Raw genomic sequence first — 21,620 nt, forward strand, 5'->3', positions numbered from 1 at the left:
AAATAATGAAGTCAGCACTTTTAAAAATAATGTGGAAGAACTGATTACTCAGCAGGGACATTTACAAGGTTGAGTCGTTATGAAGGAAGGCAGACAGAATTCTAAATCCCTGTGAAGTGTCTTTATCTGCCTTCTTTTCAAGAGAAACTTGGAAAGGCATCCTCTAACACTCCTTTCCACTCTTATCACCCTCGTGCATTCCATTCTTAGGTTCTGATTTCCCATTTGCTAATGTAGTGCCTATTGTTTACTTCTTAGCACATCAAGTGGTTGGAGAGTCCAGACCCTGGTGCAGAACAGAGCTGCTTGAAATCCCAGATTCACCACTCACTCATTGTGTGCCTTCAGTCAATTTACTCCATCTCTCAAATGCCTCAATTTACCCAGTTAGAAACTAAAATAGAACTTCTAATCTATGGCGTTATTTGAAAAATTAAGTCAATTAATGTATGAAAACTATCAAATGCTACTATCAAAGTATTAGTTCCTTGGTAAACACTCAATATATGTCAACTATTAAAATCATCTTTATTATCACTGTGATACCTCTCTGATCTTCTTACATTGCTTGAGAGTTTATGCTATGTCAGTTCACACAAAGCACTCACACAATAAAAAAATATGTTAACTAGTTTCCCTACAGTTCATACATTTGGGGAGCAGTGGAGAAAGGAGAAAAAAAAAAGAAAAAATTCTATTCTATTCTTTTTCTAACCCACCTAGTCCTAAACCATTTGCAAATAGCCAGAGTTCACCTACAAAGTGTTCGTCACAAATGAATTCACAACCTACTAGAGCTATGGCGTTGCTATGGGTATGAGTGGGAAGGTATGATTCTTCCATATTTTCTAGCATGTGGTTTTTCACCTAATAGAGTTAGTGAACACAAACAAAATATTTTCTTTCAATTGTCTTGACATCAATGTAACACTTGCTAGAAGTCAAGAGAGGCAGAACAATGTCAGATCTGAAAACTGCACTGTCAGGCCTTTCCCTGACACAAAATGATGATTCTACCACTTTACAGATCACTCAAAAAGTCTCTTCAAATCAAAAGCTAAATTCACAAGGATAAATGTGTTTGTAAAACATTAGGCTTAGAATCACCTGTTCAAACAACAGTGCTCACCCTAATCTTTTTACTGGTAGATATTGCAGTAAAAACATAAAGCATTCCACGAAGCATCATAGGGAACGGTAGTTGGAATATTTACCACCCGATTCTCTTTCAGAGTCATGCAGGCACACTCTACTCTAGCAAGAATGTATCAGCAATAAAGGACCTTAGAACGTGAAAGCATTCCGATCTATTCACGGTCTTTGCCCTATCCAAGAAAACAAAAGCTTCAATCATTATCTAGAAATCCCAGCCTTTGGAAAGATGAATCTTTTCTACCTGCTTAGGGCAAGAATTTCCACTCTCAAAGAACTAGGCATAGATAATGGAGTCTTTGGTCATAAACTTTGCTCTACTGTTCTCAGAATGTATTGCAATGATTATAGTCAAGTTTTCAGATGTGGCGAGAGGAACTCATTACGGATTTCTACGATCCAATTGTGACCTTAATTTTAGATTCTTCATTCTCCAAATGGCATTTAAAAAATATTTTTGAAGAAGGAAAAGAGAAGTTATTTCATGGTGTAATGCACAAAATATTCACCTGAGGTGGCACTTGCCATAGGATGTGATACATGCTGTGGAAGGTAGAATTAAACTGTTAGAGGCAGGGCTTGAAAATGCACTGGTAAGAAGTACATTTAAACGTCATTCTGGCCTGCTTAGGGCTTGGTGTAATGCACACTTACCACAAACCCAGTGCTTAAAATCTAGTAAAAACAACTTCCTATATGCTGTTTCCCTCTCTCCCTTATCCATTTAATGCCCAGAACAGCATAATGGGCTTCTGACTGCTTATGGCTTGGCAGGTAGGCATTTCCAGCAGTTACTCCATAAATTGATTTCACTTAAGGGCAAAAAATAGGTTTAGTTCTTAAAAAGAAGAACGTAATTGGCTTAGCTTTTTACAGAATTGTAATTACTTCAACTAGCTTTAGAAGTTAAATTTCTCAAAGTATCTGAAATGGAAAATGCAATTCCTAACTCATTAGGGCTTGAATTAGGATCTTGAATCAAGCAGAGAGCACAGACAACCATGATGCTGGAATGATCAGATTGGACTCTGTTGGACACATCTAACTGCGGTGACATGGAGATAGATAATAGGAAAAAAAAGAAAGAAAGAAAGAAAGAAAGAAAGAAAGAAAGAAAGAAAGAAAAGAAAGAAAAAAGCCTTCCTTAAAAGAAAAACAAAAAAAATTCTTCAGTCATCTTTAAAAGACACAGCCATTTATATCTCACTATGGAAAAACTGGGTCATTTGGATGGTGGAATTAATCAGTATTTCAGAGCCAGATTTAAGGAGAAAGCTAAATCTACCATTTTATCCTGAAGCTTTGAATTCATTGTTAATGATCAGTCCAGCCTCGTTCCATTTTTCTGAGACTTTTGGCGATTTGGCCCCATTGCTCTGCCTTCCAAATCCTGGAACGGTGGCTTCAAATAACTTGACTTTGATACGTGTTTGTGAATTCGGCTTCATATTTCAGGTCTGGAATTGATAGGCTTAGTTTTTCACCATCATTCAGTCCCTAATTAATGCTTCTTTTTAAAATAAAGAGTTGCTTCATTCCAGTAAATCACAGCCCAAGAAGTAGAGACCTGAACAAGTTTGCCTGAGTGGACAAAATGGCTGCACAGGCCTGTGTCACTGTACAGGGCTTCACTCTAAGAAGGGCCCCATGCTTAAGGCTCTGCTATTCCCATGTCAAATGTCTTAGTCATTTTTGAGCAAGACATCTGACGTTTTGTTTTATAATGCCCCCCACAAATTATGTGTCAAGTCCTGTGAATGGGCAAGAACCTTTGCAATTAGAGACAGATATGATTTTGAATCCTGGATCTGACTGTTATTGCTTGGAAAAAATTCTGTAAATTAGGTGTAGAATTAAGTATTGGATCTGGAAACAGAAGAATTAGTTTTAAATCTCAGTTTTACTACTTCTGGCATGGTGACTTTGGGCAAGGTACCAAGACCTCTGGATCCTTAGTTCCTTCTCTGTGAAAAAAGGTCAGTAAGAATATTACTAGAAGGAAATTAATATAAAATTCCTAGAATAATATCTGGCATAGAGTGCTTAATGTTAGCTATTATTACCAATACCTTGGCTTCCTCATCTGTAAAGAGGAAGAAATAATACTTACCTACATGTTTGTTGTTAAATGGTACACACCCGCATTTAGCATACATTTTAATTTATAGTGTCTATATAATAAATCTAATTCATATATTTTCCCCCAAAAGAGGATATCTTTAGGTCAAATTCTAGATAATTTTTATTAGTCAATATTAAATGTTGATTTGGTCTACCTATAACTATCCCTCAGTATATAGGGCAACTATTGAAAAGAATTATAGATGTTGAGAAGTCTTTTTTTTTTTTTTTTGCTTAAAATCAATGCTTTATTCTTTTTTTAATCAAGATTTTACTTAAATTCAAGTTAGTTAATATATAGTGTAGTATTAGTTTGAAGCCTTTTAAAACCTTAGATTAAAATTACAAGTCATGTGTATAATGAGAAGAAATTATTATTATTATTATTTTTAAAGATTTTATTTATTTATTTGACAGACAGAGATCACAAGTAGGCACAGAGGCAGGCAGAGAGAGAGAGGAGAAAGCAGGCTCCCTGTCGAGCAGAGAGCCCAATGCGGGGCTCGATCCCAAGGAGCCTGGGATCATGACCCGAGCAGAAGGCAGAGGCTTTAACCCACTGAGCCACCCAGGTGCGCTGAGAAGAAATTATTTTTAATATGAAATAAAACCTAATATATGTTAAATATTATATACATAAAGTTCGTCTTACTGATTTCAGCAGCTATAACAGTAAGATTGTGCCACTGAGATAGTTCACGGTCAAGTGGCTTTGATGTATAAAGGGATCCATTTCCAGAATGTATGTTAAAGATCCTGTCAAGGTCCGTATGGCGATCCAAGGAAAATCTGGATATAGAAAGAGAAGAAAAATACATAGCAATATTACCAGTTTGTAGGAGAAAATGGTGTAATGTAAACACACACATAGTAACGTAATAATTTCATAGGAATATATACAATACTGATGTAGAATGAAGACTATTTCATTTCATCGATTTATCACACACACATACACACACACACACACACACACACACACACACACAAACAGGATACACCCCCTCCTGCTCCTCCAACTCCCCCACCCCCCCCCCACCCAAAATCTCTACCTTCCTCCTCTTCCCAAGGCATGAGCTGGCACTTTGTTCAGCATTTAAAATGATGGCCTTCTGAATATTTGCTTTATTAAATCACTATCTATTGCCATATTCAACTGACTGGGAACTATTTTTTTTTTCTCACAAAGTAGTCGGCATTACAGATGGTTACATTACCAACTGACCTTACCTAGAAGTTGAAAATTCTGTTAAGGATTTACTATAAGGATCAAATGCAAAAAAGCATTCCCAGAAGCAAAGTCTTTTTTATAGTTATAAAATTGGAGCCAACATTACTTTCAACAGACTAGTATGTTATCAATTTATGATGCTGTTTAGTAACTCCATGGTATGATACTCATGTAGCTTCAGTTTATTAACCATATAAATCATTTAAAAATGTATACATTTTAACTAAAGATGTTTTAAAAACAGAAAAGTTGGGGTTAGAGTTTTCATACATTTGTGCCAAGTAAAGTCTTAGTAAAAAAAATAAAGTTTTAGCATATGTATAAGAAACCAGCTATGCTGCAAATCGATTAAAGTCATTGTGTTGGATATCATTCTAAAGTCAGGTTTATCAATCAGGTTGCTAAAGTTGGGATAAAATCCCATTATTTGGGAGATTGTCAGGCAAGGTTTAAAATAGTTATATCCCTCATCAGTTCCTGCCACTTCATAGTCCTGGTGGCTTGCAAATGCTTTATAGTCCTTGGGTTAGCAAGCATAATCCTCAAGTAATATTTAATGTTCCATAAAAAAAAAAAAAGTAACGCAAAACAAAGATGACAAGTCTGGGAGTAGCATTCAGTAATGGCATATCTTTTCCCAAGTCCCAACTGTCACTTACATTAGGAAAACTTCATGAAATACTATTTTTAAATTGTGGTTTTGAATAATAATACAAAATAATGTTTAAGTGCCATAAAACTCTTTTCTCTTTTAATGTTCCAAACCTGTTCTAAAAATCAGTTGAAACGTATAATCCTTATGCTGGGTTTTGAATAAATTGCATTAGAAGAACAACTTAAGCTATCAATACGGCTAATGTGATTCTACTTTGAAGGACTGCTTAATTTAGATTTTTATTTTAAATCAGTTCTAACTGGAACAGACCAGTAATTAACGAATCTCCTTAATAAGCCCTAGCCCTCTCTATTAATACAATATAAACTCAGTTTTGCATTTAAACTGCATGTCTTACCCTTCACACATAAGCTTCCAAAACACTGAATCTCTGGAATAATTCACAAATTCTCTTTCAAGTTGACAAAATTATTTTACTGCTGAAAGACTCAACATAAATCTACCTTCTCCTTTGAGTGTTTCCTGATTACCTAGAGTAGAAGCTTATTTGTCTCCTTCCCCCAAAGTATCTTTTTTTTTTTTTTTTAATAGACAGAGAGGCAGGCAGAGAGAGGGAGAGGAGGAAGCAGGCTCCCCGCTGAGCAGAGAGCCCGATGTGGGGCTCGATCCCAGGACCCTGAGACCATGACCTGAGCCGAAGGCAGAGGCTTAACCCACTGAGCCACCCAGGCGCCCCCCCCCCAAAGTATCTTTTACCACTCATCTCTAAATGTAGTATTGAAGTGTACCACCATTTACCACATTGTATTAGGAATTCATTTCAATATCAAAATGTGAGTTACATTTCAAACAGGAAATCAAGCATGAAAAAAACAAGTAACATTCTTGAAATATATTAAGCACTCAATGAATATTATTTCTCATACTGGGTCATCTTCCCTAACAGACTGAGAACTTCTTGAGAAATATGTTAATATCTGATATGGTGATCCACAAATATTTGTTAAATGAAAGAAAGAACAACTGAATTCTTTGGTATTTTGGCAAATAAGTTTTTTCATTTCTATAGAAACTTGATGTGAAGTTGCAATATATAAATCAATATAAAGCATTATTGTCCTTGTCAAATCATCTTATATGTGTTTTGTCTTATTTCTTATAATTTAGTTTAAAAACTAATGACACAATTTAGAGGATTATGCAAAATTATATTCAAGATAAAGAGAGACCCCGGTTCTTTTTCAAACATGATGTAATTATATTTTCCAATTCTCTGTTGGCAAATTATGTGTGCTAATTTTTATTTTCCTTTTTAGATCATTTCCAGAACAAGCACTTAAGTAATTCCTTTGATTATCACATTAACATCCATAATATGACCTAAACAATTTATAATATTATTATTATTATATTATCTATCCCATAAATACATTGCATTGGTAAAGCTATTTTATCCCTGATTTTATATCAGTTGATTTTATCATTATTAACACCTAAAAATACTCAATTGCATTTTCTACATCAAGTCAGCATAAATTCAATTATATGACAACCTTTTTGGCATAGATTTTGTCATTAGTAAGCATTAATTCTGTTTCCATATAGTATAGGTAAATGAATTCTTCCCTTAGATTTGCATTCTGATTAAACATTTTATTTTTGTTTCAAAAATCCACAGACATATTTTGACATATAATAACCACCAGTCTATAAGAGGATGTAAAATCTATTTCATTGTGTGAAGAGTATCTTTGTATTGCCACTTTATAACACCACTGGATTTAAATTGAACTCTTTTTAAAAAAAATATTATATTTCACCAAAAAAAGGCCACTTTAAAACCAGGAACACAGCACACAGCCTGCTAAAGTTTCTTAGGAGCTATGCCAGGAAAATGTTTGGTAAGTATTGAATAAGTAAAATTAAACATGTATATTGGTTCTATAAAGATCCAAAGGGAAAAAAAAAATCCAAGCAATACAGCAATTTCAGTGAAGACAAATGGACTGGGGAAGAGGCAATTATGGGGAAGTCATGCTGGCAGCTGGGAGCTGTATATCATTACCATATATGTAACCTGTGATGCTCTACGTGGATGGATGGACCTAGAGAGTATAATGTTAGACAAAGTAAGTCAGAGAAAGAAAAATACCATATGATTTCACTCATATGTGGAATTTAAGAGACAAAACAAATGGGCAAAGAAAAGGAGAGAGACAGAGACAGAGACAGAGAGAAACCAAAAAACAAAACAAAACAAAACAAAAACAAAAACAAAGACAAAAACCAAAAAAAACAGACACTAAACTACAGAGAACAAACAGATGGTTACCAGAGGGGAGCTGGTTGGGGATTGGGTGAAACAGGTGATGAGACTGAGAATACACTTGTCTTGATGAGCACTGACTAACATACAGAACTGTTGAATCACTATATTGTACATCTGAAACATATAACACTGTATGTTAACCACACTGAAATTAAAAAAAAAAACACATAAAAGTGAACAAAAAGAAAATATTTAGATAAAATTATATAAGTCAAATAGTAATTTTAATATATAGAAGATATAACTTCACTTGAAGACGTGGCAGAAACTATAGCACTTTTAACTTTAACTTGAGTTAGAGTCGCGAGGCATACAAAATTAGAGATTCTCTACATCCTGCTGCTGTATTCTTAGAAATCAGAGAAGAGTGTGCTTGGAAATTGTTAAACATCATTTAAACTCTTACTTGACTGGTCCATGTGGAACAAGGAGGAGACAAAATTAACCTGTTGAGAATAGGGAAGGGAATGAAATCCAAAACACGTGATGCACTAACAGTTTAAAATGAACAGTCATTTTGATGGTCAATATTATATATAGATCTCTGTATTTCTTTAAAATGATAGAACAGATGTCAATAAAAACTTTTGAGTCTTTCTCATTTGTATATTTATTCATATCTCATACATTTTTAAGCTGCCATAAGAAAGCAAATCAAAAACAAAACAAAAGAAAAAAACAAAACACACACACACACACACAACTGAAATTACTGTGATCTTTCTGGCATGCTCTGATTTTTCAAAAATATTTTTTGATACAGCCAAAACAGAAACAAGTGAACAAAACCTTCCCTTCTTTGATGGTAGGAGTATAGATGAGTTTCTAAAATGTAATTCAACTGCATTATGACAGTGCTGTAATCATATTCTTTTAACTGTTACGACTCTCAACTTATCATTTAAGTTTCATTCATTTAACTGAAAGCACAAATAAAGTGAATTGGTTACATTGTAAATGCACAGCTGACACAGAGCCTTTTATCTGTACCTGGGTCAGAACAACAAATATCTTCCTTAAAGAGACAGACAGATGATGCAAGCTAGGTTTTAGGCTAAAATGCATGATTTAAACTGGACCAAATGACAAAGCTATGCATGCCTTGCCCCAAAACATTCAGAGACAATTTACTTCAAACACCTGTGCTCCTCAAATTCATGTACAGCTAAGGAGAGACTCGTGTATTTCACTGCATAAATGCTATAAATAGAATTTCATGATCTCTAGGTTTATTTTAATTCCCATCCTTTCATCTGAAACACAGACATAGTTACCTAATGGGGCTAGAAGCAGAATCTGGGTCCCTTGCCATTACAGTTCCGATGATCGTCCCTACTTCAATATCTTCATGAACTTCAAACAGGTAGGACGATCGGCTAAAAATAGGAGGTTCATCCACATCTTCTACAGAGATTTTTACAATTGTTGTATCTTTAAATGGTCCCAGGTAATAAAAACGTGGATCCACATGGGTATTTTCTGCTTCGACCTTCAGAGTGTAAAGTCTTCGGCTCTCATAGTCAAGAGGCTGTAAATAAGTAAATCATCAAATTAGAGTGAGGGAAATTGGATTATATGTTCCTTTCAAGTCACAGTGTGATTTTTAAAGCCTGGTTGAGTTCTGTCAGGTTCTTCATTAAGTGTAAATAATTAAAAGCAATAAAAAATAGTAATATAATCTTTACATATTGGATAAGGTTCAATTTTTACTTTTTATGGATTCAATGTGTAATACTTCAGAACATAGGAAAATTAGATTTTAAATCTTGGACCATTGGAAAGGATATTAAAACCTATCTTATAATGTGGTGACTAGTTATAAAAAAATGGGCTGAGACACCGTGCTGTGTTTACGTGTGCATGTGTGTGGGCTGAGGTGTTGGCTACTGCTTAATGTTTGTAAGCAAAAAATTCAGTTATCTTTTTATGTTTATGTTGTGATATTTCCATTCAGTTTAATGACATGGTACTATATAAACTATAAAATTTTGAAAACTAATATAAAACTCTCAACAGTTGGGGCGCCTGGGTGGCTCAGTGGGTTAAAGCCTCTGCCTTCGGCTCAAGTCATGATCCCAGGGTCCTGGAATCGAGCCCCGCATTGGGCTCTCTGCTCAGCAGGGAGCCTGCTTCCTTCTCTCTCTCTCTGCCAGTCTCTCTATCTACTTGAGATCTCTGTCAAATAAATAAATAAAATCTTAAAAAAAAAAAACCTCTCAACAGTTGTATGAAACACCGAAGATAAGGAAAACCTTGAGTAAAGAGAACAGAGAAAAACTTAGTAATTAGGTTACATTATGAAACAAAATTCTGGAACTTAGATATTGATGTAGTTTAACCGTCACAAATATAAAATCAAGCGCCTCCCCTCTCACGCCTCTAAAAGGTACGTTCTGTTAACAGAAAAAAAGACATTGTTGATTCACAGTCCTTCAACCTTCTTCTTTTTTTTTTTTAATCTGATAAACTGTAGATTCTATTTGCATTACTATTACTTTCCAGGCATGAAAAACAACAAAGAAGCCGCATTGTCCTTTGTTGGTCACTGTCCATTTAAAACCCTTTGGTTGTGTATCTTGGCTTTTGCAACAGAATCTCCGGATAGCTTCGCCATTATTCAGTGTTCTCAGTGGTTACTTCGTGCAATAGAATTTGTGGCACATTTCTTTGGGATCTTTCCCTGGGCCTTATTTTTTCCTTATAAGGGTGGTATTGACTCTACCATAAAAAAAAAAAAAAACTAGTTACCTTTAAACTGTATCACTGAGCATATGTTAGCAGAAAAGTTTAATTTATGTAGCAGAAGGGAAAATGTGAACAATTAAATTATCTTCCAGAATACGCTGTCTCTTTTTATTAGCAACTTTAATTATTGCTTCATACATCTGCATAGATGGCATGCTACTTTTTTATGCCTCCAACTGTGATGATATATTGCCGTTATTAGCTATTAACTGCTTTTTGCTTTAGAATATAATGTTGTTATGAGGGGGGTTTATTCAGGTGACTCAGAAATAGAGTCACGCAGCTATTAATTTGCCTTTTAAACTTTGTAAGAACTCAGGTTTCGCGCTTCAACCAACAAAAGTATTTGGTCAAAATGTCCAAGATCTTTGGCTTTATGTTTCTCATACTTGTGCACGACATACATCACATTGGGACTGATCCTGACGTCTCCTAATGGATAATGTGCGAGTGGAGAGCGCATAATGAAATCTTTATTTGCTAAATGGGCAGGTGCTTATTTATACTGAGGTTGGGCACCTTTTTCACAGTTATGATGCCTTCCTGTGTGTCCTTCTCAGTTATGATATCAAACATATCAGTCCCATCGCCATCAATGATTCGGTACTCTACTTCTGCATTTTTCCCCGTGTCAGCGTCCGTTGCTTTTACGCTCCCAATAGCTGTGCCAACTGGGGAAGATTCGAGAACTCGGAGGTGGATGGTGTCTGCAAAATATATAGAAAAGGGAGAGGGGGAGAGAGATTGAGATATGTCAATAGAAGTATTCAAGAGTAAACTGTGTATGAGAAAACATTCCAAATCTAGAGCTCTACACCAATGTTGACTGATTAATGAGTTGAATACACACAGTATGGATAACATTAAATTAAGGTTTAGGAATGGAAAAAGTGGAATTTGGGAGTCTTGGGTCTGTGCATATTACAAATACTGAGTACCAATCTCTAAGAGTGTTAAGAATTCTGGTTTGAAAATGAGCACATTGTCTTTTTTTTTTTTTCTTTTGCATTTGCACAAATAACTAGAGATCAACTTTGAGTGTGGGGAGGTACTTATGTTTGCTTATACCATCACAGCAAATCCCAGGATATACAGTGAATATTTAAATTCATTATTTCCTCTTTGTTGTATTTAGTTATTAACTACCCTTAGGTTATTTGAGCTGAAGGACAGAACATTACAAAATTCCATGAATTGAGCTGTAATGGAGAGGAAGCCTATTTTCCAGTTGTGACAGAAGAAACAAAGGATAGTCTGTAGGAGAAATACAAGGAGGCCCTTCACGGTGTCACTGTGAAAACACTCAATTCTGACAAACTCCTCTCTGTTCCACAGCAAAACGAGAATTTAGCTAAGCCTCTAGTGCACCTAGATGTGCTTCCAGTGGGAACAACCTCTACCGCTAATGAGATTTATGTTCTAACACCTGATCATAAACTACATATTACTGACAGATTAATCGACCTGAAGCACACTTCTGATTATAGCACGTTCATGCTCATAAACCCTAAGTAATTCTCCTTAATATACACAATAAAGCCCAGACCTCTTAGGTAGTCATGCTCTCACCTGAGTATATCTTTCCCAGTGTATTTTCCTTTAGTCACTTCTCTGAAAGATTTGCACCACACTGGATTTTTCAAAGTGTGCTAGTCTAAACTTAATTTCCTAAATCTCTATGTTTTTCACATGCTACTGCACTTACGTAAAATTCTTCCCCCACTATCCTCTCGTAATCACAATACAATTTATCAGATCTTAGGAAATGGCACTGTTAGAGTGTTCAGTAAGTGTTTGGGGGTTGTGCTCCTCAAAATTCATATACTGATGCCAGAACCCCCATTCAGTACCACAGAATGTGACTGCATTAGGAGACAGGGTCTTTAAAAAGGTAATTAAGATTAGATAGGGTCATTAGGGTGGGCTCTAATCTAATATGGCTGGTGTCCTTACAAGAGTAGGAGATCCAGACACAGGCACAGAGCAGAGACCGTGCGAAGACACAGGGAAAAGATGGCCATCTAGAAGCCAAGCAGAGGCCTCAGAAGAAACTGACCCTGTTGCTCTTGAACCTCAATCTTGGACTTTTAGCTTCCAGATCTGTGGGAAAACAAACTTCTGTTGTTCAAGCCACCCAATCTGGAGCACCTTGTTATGGCGGCCCTAACAACCTCACACAGGCACCTCTCTCTATCTGCTCAGTTTGGGAAGCTGTTTCCTAGGAGACATCAGTAAGATGTGGCTTCCGCTACACCCCAATTAGTCTCAGCCTGTTCTTTTTTTGTTTGTTTTAACATTTTCCTCTCCATCTATTTTTGGTAACACGTTACTAAAAGCAACTCCCGACTCATTCCTTGGCTAGTGTCTTATTGGCTCTCTACCTTTGCTGTTTCCTCTAGAAGTCCCTGTCCCTGAATATTCAGATGGCTCTCACTCCCTTCCTGCAGACGACCACTCAACTGTGACCTCCTCAGAAACTTTCATCAATAACCTTACTGAAAAAAGCAACCATATTGAAAAAATCCTATTTTCTTCCTAATACTTGCAACAGCTAGTTGTTATATTATTTACTTATTTATTTATATGTACCATGAAGATGTAATGCAAAACGGGGACTTGGTATTTTTCTGCCATTATTTTCTCTTTCTATTTCTTTGAATGTAGTAGCCACTATATACTGATTTGTGTATTGGATAAATGAGAAGCTTTCTAAATTACCTACCCACAGCTTTACTTGACTAAATCCAATCAAATCTCAGTTACTCTCATCACACACTGCGGCCGTAGTATCATTTTGAAAACAATGCTCTTATGGATATTTATTCAGAGCTTCAAACTTCTTTGATTGGTCCCATTATACTTAAAATAAAACATACATAAGCTTGTCCTCCATAAATTGGCTTCTCTGTCTTGTCATCCTTTCTTTTAATTAATATTCTCTACAACGCTGGTCTTTTTTAGGTTTAGGTTTCTCAAAACACTATGCTTTTCTTATTTTGACTTTTCTTATTTTGACTTTAAGATTTTCAACTCTTTGCCTGGCTTCCTCTGACTCTTTCTTTTGAAAATATCTATTTCACTATGCCTCTATCGCAGAACATCATCAACTCAACCTATTTACTGCAAGAACTTTCTTTAAAAAAATTAAATTTTATAGAAGCAGCACTTCGATAAATTAATTTATTATATTGTAGCAGAAATAACTTCTCTAAAATACAAAAATAATATCACTGCTCTACTGAAAGCACTTAGTATTGATGTTGGGATAATTTTTAAAAATTTCATTATTTAGTTCATAATGTCTATAAAAGTTGCTTTTATTTTTTTTTAAAGATTTTATTTATTTGCTTGACAGACAGAGATCACAAGTAGGCAGAGAGGAAGGTAGAGAGAGAGAGGGGAGGAAACAGGCTCCCGGCTGAGCAGAGAGCCCGATGCAGGGCTCAATTCCAGGACCCTGGGATCATGACTTGAGCTGAAGGTAGAAGCTTTAACCCACTGAGCCACCCAGGCGCCCCTAAAAGTTGCTTTCTGATAAAATCTTCAGTATCTTGATTATCTATTCTCAGATCTAGAGTGTATGTGAAATATTGCCATAATTTCTTTCAATTAGTGATTAGTTAACTAGACCAAGAATATGGAATATATGGAATATTTAACAAAATAAATAAAAATAATATGAATGATTTGATTGATATACATATGAAATCTCCACAAACCACCTAGAGAATATAGATTTTTTTTTAAGTGGACATTAAGCACTGAATCTCATTTGATCAAGAATTAAATTATTAGATATGTTTGAATAAATTTTAACAAATCAGTATCAACTCTCTGACCATGCTACAATTAAAGCAGAGGTTAATATGAAGAAGAGCACTCCTAAATACTTATAGTCCTGAAAAGTTAAAAGAAAACTAAAAGTAATTCTTATGTAACTAATGGTTCAAATAAGAAACAAATACAGAGACCAAAAAATAATTGAAAAATGAATGAAAAAACAAATACAGAAACAAGAGTATAAAAATGTCAAAAGTTAGTTTTTTAAAGAACTCTCAAAATAAATATATATGACAAAAATGGTTCATAGAAAGGGGAGATTGGGCAAAAAAAATATTAAGAATTATTTTAAAGAAATGCAACTACAGAAAATGTAGTGATTTAAAAGATTAGAGAGTATTATGAACACTTATATGTCAATAAAATTAACTAGTTAGCTAAACTGGTAAATTCCTAAAGATAATTAAAAATATACCAATGCTACCAAAGAGGAAATAGAGTATGATTTTAAATACAACTTAATACATGATTAAATATCATTTAATATATGATATGTGATTTAAAATTATCTGCCCTTCTAAATACTAGCAGCTCAAATATTTTTTTAAAGATTTTATTTATTTATTTTTGAGAGAGAGAGAGAGAGAGAGAGAGAGCATGCACACATGAGCAGGGAGGTGGGGCAAAGGGAGAAGCAGTCTTTGCCCATTGAGCAGAGAGCCTGATGCAGGACTAGATCCCAGTACCCTGGGATTATGACCTGAGCCAAAAGCAGAGGATTAACCCCCTGAACCACCCAAACGCCTTTATCAGCTCAAATATTTTTAAAGAACATTCATGGAGCCGAAAATTCCTTATTATCAGTTCTTATGTAAATTTTCCTATAGAAAAGAAAAATGAGGACTCTTTCCAAGCTCATTTTGAGATCAATATAACCCTGATACCAACACCAGACAAGAGTCCATGGTTATATAGTGTGGACTAAGATTCAAGATCCACCACACCTAATTGTATAACATTTAGCAAGTTCATTTTTTAAATTTTTGACCCACCAACATTTGCCAACATTTTGAGTTAGTTTTCACCAACATATTTGAGTTTAGTTTTTGGGAAATGTTATTTTAATCACTTTACTATTAACTAATTCCAATTTGGAGTTCACCGGCTTTTCCATTAAAGCCTTTTCAGAGGAGTGTGTGGGTGGCTCAGTTGATTGAGCATCTGACTCTTGAGTTAGAGTCAAGTCATGATCTCAGAGTTATGAAGTCAAGCCCTGCATTTGGCTCTGCACTCAGCATGGAGTCTGCTTGAGATTTGTTCTTCCCCTCTCCATCTGCCTCTCCCAAATCCTCTCAAAATAAATAGATAGATAGATAGATAGATAGATAGATAGATAGATAGATAAAGCCTTTCAGAGATCCCACTTTGCATTTGGTGGTCATGTTTTCTTACTCCCTCAAATCTGTGAGAACTTTTCAGTCTTTCCTTGTCTTCAATATCTTCTATATCTTGACGCTTTTGAGGAATACTGGTCAATTACTCTGTAAAATGTCTTTCAATATGGATCTGTCTTATATTTTCTCGTGATTAGATTGAGTTTTTGCATTTTTGTCAACAGTGCACAGAAATGATCTCAATTCTCAGTATATCATATATCAGGGAGAAATGATGTCAGTCTGTTGGTTAAGAAGGTATTTCTGTCAGTTTCCACCATTATTAATAAGCAATTTTTAAAATAATTAATGTATATCTTAGGAGATATACTGTAAGATTATGCAAATGTTCTGTTTCTCCTCAAAAATCTGCCCATCAATTTTAGTACTGATCAGTGATCTCCTCTACAGTAATTAATACTGTGATTTTCTAACGGTGATTTTCTATTTTGTTGATTCTTTTCACATTTACTACTTGGAATTCTCCTGAAAGGAAGAGATGCTCCTTCTCCACTTGTATTTATTAATATTAGTATACATTTCAATCAGTATAGACTCAAAGACATTTTATTTTATACTGTGTATTTTAATCCAATAATATCCTATATATTGCTTTGTGTAAATTCTTACAGGTTTCTTCAGTGGGTGATCCTTTAGGTTGTTTATGATGTCTTTTCAACATGGCTCCATCACTTTTTTTAAAAACTAATTTCAACACTCAACATGGGGAAGAAATCACAACTCCAAGTCAGGAGTCAAATGCTCTACCAACTTAGCCAGCCAGGTGCCCCATCACTTTTTTTTCCTTTTCTTTTTTTTCTTTCTTTCTTTCTTTCTTTTTTTTTTTTTTTTGAGTATTTCCCTTAATATCTGGCATCACAAAATGTTACAGGTTCATCTTATATTTTCTTTGACCAAGCCCTAAAATCAGCTATATCTCAAAGTCCTTGCTCCATTTAATAGAAATAGAACCATAATTTGGGTATTATGTGGCATTCAAAGACTTATAATAAATGGAATAAGTCTTGATTCATAATGTGAAATGTGTCAAAAAGCCAAAAGGAAGGTAACTATTTGTATTTGAAATAAGAAACCTAATTATACCTTTGATATAAAAATAGAAATAACAGTAATCGATTGTCTTGCAACTTGCTAATTGATCTTTGTTTTAAAAATAAAACATCCATATCCTTCAAAAGGAATTTAGATGCTATGATTTATAATATTAGCATTAAGCTTTTACAGCCTAAAGGAAAATCCTGTATTATAATAGAATAAAATATTTCATATTGTTATTATAATATTGTTATAATATTAAAACTGATTTTATACATTCACACTTAGAAACTAGCTGTATTTTTATTTTTATTTTAATTGTCGTCTCTGAAAAGGTCTAGAATTTTATTCCACCAGCATGAAACACAATCTTAATGCCCAAATGCTGGTCACAAGAGTTTTCTATAGTATGAGCTAAATTTTCTTGGAGACTTGCTGTTCCAAATTGGAGGAATGGAAAAGAAAGTGAGATTAGGATTTCCTCAGACAGAAATTGAGATATCAGATTAATGGGATCATAGGAAAACACAAAAATCAACTTGTTACTACTGTCCATCATTTTGAAAATTTGATCATCAATAATATAATAATTTAGTTGATTAAAAAACATTAAATCAGGCTCCTGGCAATGCAAGCTAAGTAACTCAGTTTGACTGATAAACAGTAACTATGGATCATAAATTGAGATAGAAATATACATTTGAAGTTATTAAAAATGTATAAGCCCCAAACTGACAGAAAATAAAAACCTACAAAAGTAAATAGAAAACTGAAGTCACCTTTTGGCCTGAGGATATTTGCTATTTCCATGAAATTGATCATTATTTTTATGGCCTCTTGAAGTAGGGAGGACATATATCACCCTCCAAGTCATCCACAGACTTGTTATACAACAGCAACTAGTCTCTGCAATAATGTAAGACTCGTGTTTTGCATGGAAACATGGTCTAGGCACAAACCACCCTCACAAACTTTTACATTCATACTATGGGTTCAAATGGCCCTAAAGAACTATATTTTTACAGACATAAGAGCTTTCACCACTAGGGGAGACAGCTGACACCATGGCCTCCATCAACACGAAGGGAGAGGGTCATCAGGCAGTCTGCAATGACTTCAAGGAGACTCTGTGTATGGATGAGAAAAGCACTGAAATTATGCTACCTGGGAGGACACTTCTTCACTGCCTCTTGCCATCTCTTTCTTTTTCAAGTGCTTTTTAGAAAAGGGAGAGACATTAAGACAAAAGATATGTTATAGCTCCATGAAAATATAGTTGTAAATACTTGGCTCATAAAGATACAAAGGAAGGAAAATGATGGAGTTAGGTGCCATAACATAGAGGACAACATATCAAATGCCTCAAATGTCTCCTGAGATACACACACACACACACACACACACAAATACATATAGATATACAAACATACACATATGGATATATGTCTCCATATGTACTTATATGAATATACATATTCTTAGCAAAAAAATAGTTCTTTAACATTTTAATGGAATATTTTATCAACAGTCTTTACAAATAAGCTTTTGAAATTTCCTAATGAAAATTAATTCAGCCCTGTCAGAGGGTTGCAGGAATTTTTGCCTTGATTATGACAAGATTACTTCTTCAAATTAACATCGTAAGTTTCTTCTCTTCTTCCTTCATGTTTCAGAATAATTCTTGAACTATAAAATATTAAGTCATACCTGCATATTAATTAAATTATTTTATTGCTAAAGACAGCTTTAACCTACATAGAAGGGTGATGACATGGAGATGTGTTTAGTTCCAACTTCATCCTGCAAAGGTCGTTCTTTAATTTCCTTCACATATGCAAAAGTTTTAGTAAAAATTCTGAGCCAGATCTTTTTGGTTTTCCACAGCAATCCTCAAAACACACACACACACACACACACACACACACACACACTGCTTCTAAAACTTTAAATTACAAGTAAATGTAATTTACTTGTAAAGGCCAATAATTTAGCAATCTTTAGTAAGGGAAATATTTCTAAAATAAGACAAATGATTAACAAAGCATAAAATAAAAGGTTGTAAATCAATCTATGCCCTAATTAACAATCTCTATAAATAAAAGACAATATAGAGATAGTGAAACATATTAAAAAAAAGAATAATTTCATATTGACAAACATAGTATCTCTAAAGAGTCATAAGAAAAGACAGATAAGCCACCAGAAAAATTAGTCAAGGATATGATCAATGAACAGTTTATAATAGAGGAAACAAAAAGACAAATAAAAATACACTGGATTTTAATCAAACAAATGCAAATTAAGGCCATGATGTGCTACCATTTTATACCTACTAAGCTGGAAAAAATTAAAGCTGACAAAACCAAGTATTAAAAGTACGTAGTATAATGGGAACTGTTATGCAGAGCTGATGGGTGTTAAATTTGGTGCAATAACTTTGGGAAATGTATTAATTAGCTAGGGCTGCTTTAGCAAAGTACAAAAAAGTAGGTGGCTTAAAACAATAAGTATTTGTCTTATGGTTCTGGATAGAAGTCTGAAGTCCAGGTACCTGGCATGGCCATGCTTTCCATCATGGCTATGGGAAGAATCCTTCTTTCCCTCTTCTAGCTTCTGGTGTTTGAGAACAATCTTTGGTGTTCATTGACTTATAAGTACATCAGTCCAGTTACATGGCTATTTTCTGCCTGTTTGTTCACATTGTCTTTCCTGTGTGAATATTTCTATGTCCAAATTGCCTTTTTTAATATGCACCCAGTCATATTGGATTAAAGCCCTAACCCTAAAGACCTCCTTTTAAGTTGATTACCTCTTTAAAGACCCTATTTTTATATAAAGGCACATTCTGATATACTGATATTTTACACTTAAAAATATAATTTTTAGGGACACCTAGGTGGCACAGTTGGTGGAGTGTCTGACTCCTGGTTTCAACTCAGGTCATGACCAGGATTGTGAGATCCTGCCCTATGACCTATGTCAGGGTCCACACTCAGCAGGGAATCTGCTTGAGATTCTCTCTCTCTCCTTCTCCTTCTGTCCCTACCCAACTTGAGTCTCTCTCTCTCTCTCTCTCTCTCTCACTCACAAATAAATAAATAAATAAATATTTAAAGAAAGGGAAAAAATTTTTAGGGGATGCAATTCAACCCATTACAGGAAACAATATGGGATTACATAATGTGAAGTTAAATAGTAGCATAAACAAAATCCAGCAGTGCATATGAGAATAGTTGCAGAAATGCCATATGGAATTACTATTTGTAAAATGAAAAAAAGAGAGAGAGAGAGAGAAAGAGAGAGAGAGAGAGAGAGAAGAGAACCCAAATGTCAGACAGCATGAGAATAGGTAAATAAATTTTTTACATAACTCACATTCCTACATAATTCAAAAGTGAAAACTGTGAGCTACAGTTACATGGGAAAAATACAGATGAATCTTAGATACATAATAAGTGGAAATAAATAAGAATGTATCAGAAAATTATAAACAGTGTGATATCATTTTCATAAACCATAAACAATCAGAAAACAGTATGTTCAGTGATATATAGATGCTATATGTATATTTATAATCTCTCTCTATAAATATATATATCAAACAACATTAAATCTGAGCATCATACATGTTAACACAATCTATTTTTAAAGTCCTTGAATGATTTAAAGTGGTACTACTTATATTCTCTTGTAGTTATTATACACTATGTGAAAATTTAAAACAAACAAGCAAACCCATACACACCACAAATAGTCAAGTCAAGCAGCACTTAAAAGTATTGGTAGTGTTCCTAGCACTTGACAGATGCAGACATCCTTTTAGGATTGAACAGCAAGCTTCACAAATTGCAACTATATATCCCAGATCTATAAATTATATATTGTATATATTACATATTATTAAAATAATATATTATATAATAATATATCATTTTATGTCATTATATCATATATTTAAAAATATATTTGGGAATTATATATTATCCATATAATTATATAATATTTTATAAATATTAATTATATATTAAGTTGTATAGCACTATATGATATTAATATAAATTAATTATAAAGTAATATAAATATATATAGTAACAATAATATGTGTAAGTGTGTGTGTGTATATAAAAAACAATACAAAGAAACATGAGTATCACAGGAAAACAAAAGAAAAGCACTAAAAAGTAACAACAATAAAAAATTCCGAAAGCAAGAAAATGAAACAAATAAAATCCTGTAGTTAAATCAGATAACAAAACAATTAATGTGGACATTTTAAAGGATATTCAATGTGCCTTAAGAAGTAAAAGTGGTCATAAAAATCTCACCATATAATAACTATAAAAAGTGGCTGGGCTTTGCTGTTATAGAGCCAAATACAAGAAATAGATATTTACAATATAATAGTTGAAGTTAAAAATTAATGGATGAGCTAAACTGAAGATCATGATCATCCAAAGGGGACTTTGTGAGCAAGAGGATAAATGGAAGGACGTATACACCATTGGAAGCGAAGATGTAACTGTGAGGTTGGGGGAAAAAAAAAAAGACATGGATTAAAATGTCAATGGACCTTACAAGGTAACCCCTGATGCTAGAAAAATATTGAGCAATGTCATCAAAATTTGATGATGAAATTATTTTGTACCTCGCCAGCCTATTAATCAAGTGTGATAACCGGATAAGGATACTTTCAGACTCAGCAACTTTCTCTGTCTTTGAGTCTTTTCAAAAAACCGAATGAAGAATGTATTCCAAGAAAATAAGAGGCTAAATCGAGATATGGGAATACATGAGGACTAGATGGCTTTGTATCCAAATTACAGAAGCAAGGAATCTGGGATGGTAGGATTTTCTGAGTTCTAAAGATTAGCCGCCCGTGTTGGAATGAGAATACAAGGGCTCTAGGTGCGCAACCCTGAATGCTGGCAAAAGGAAGCTAAATGCGATAGCTGCTCACCGACAAATTCTGAGCAGCTGTCCACACAGCACATTGAAAACACAATTTGTAGCATCTTGGAAAAATACAGTTTTGTTCAAGAGGGTCTCTAATATTCAATAGTTGAAATTATTACATGGGAAATCAAATGTCTGGCTTTGCCTGAGACACCTGAGAGCCAGTGCATCCTCTATCAAACATGTTGGCGCCCAAGACCAAAA

General features: G+C 34.3%; 1 protein-coding gene across 2 annotated transcripts in view; it reads right to left on the bottom strand.

The window, feature by feature from the left end:
- LOC111153435 (cadherin-10) overlaps window positions 1–21,620 on the bottom strand; it is a 171,434-nt gene that overhangs the window by 16,116 nt on the left and 133,698 nt on the right. For both annotated transcript variants that reach the window (XM_022512451.1, XM_022512450.1), the window contains 3 exons: window positions 10,714–10,901; window positions 8,724–8,977; window positions 3,926–4,062 (listed from right to left, as the gene is read on the bottom strand). In XM_022512451.1, the coding sequence (XP_022368159.1) occupies window positions 3,926–4,062; window positions 8,724–8,977; window positions 10,714–10,901 (579 nt within the window). The remainder of the gene's footprint in view (window positions 1–3,925; window positions 4,063–8,723; window positions 8,978–10,713; window positions 10,902–21,620) is intronic.

Source organism: Enhydra lutris, unplaced genomic scaffold, assembly GCF_002288905.1.
Source record: "Enhydra lutris kenyoni isolate GAN:26980312 unplaced genomic scaffold, ASM228890v2 scaffoldscaffold32, whole genome shotgun sequence".
NCBI classification, from domain to species: Eukaryota; Metazoa; Chordata; class Mammalia; order Carnivora; family Mustelidae; genus Enhydra; species Enhydra lutris.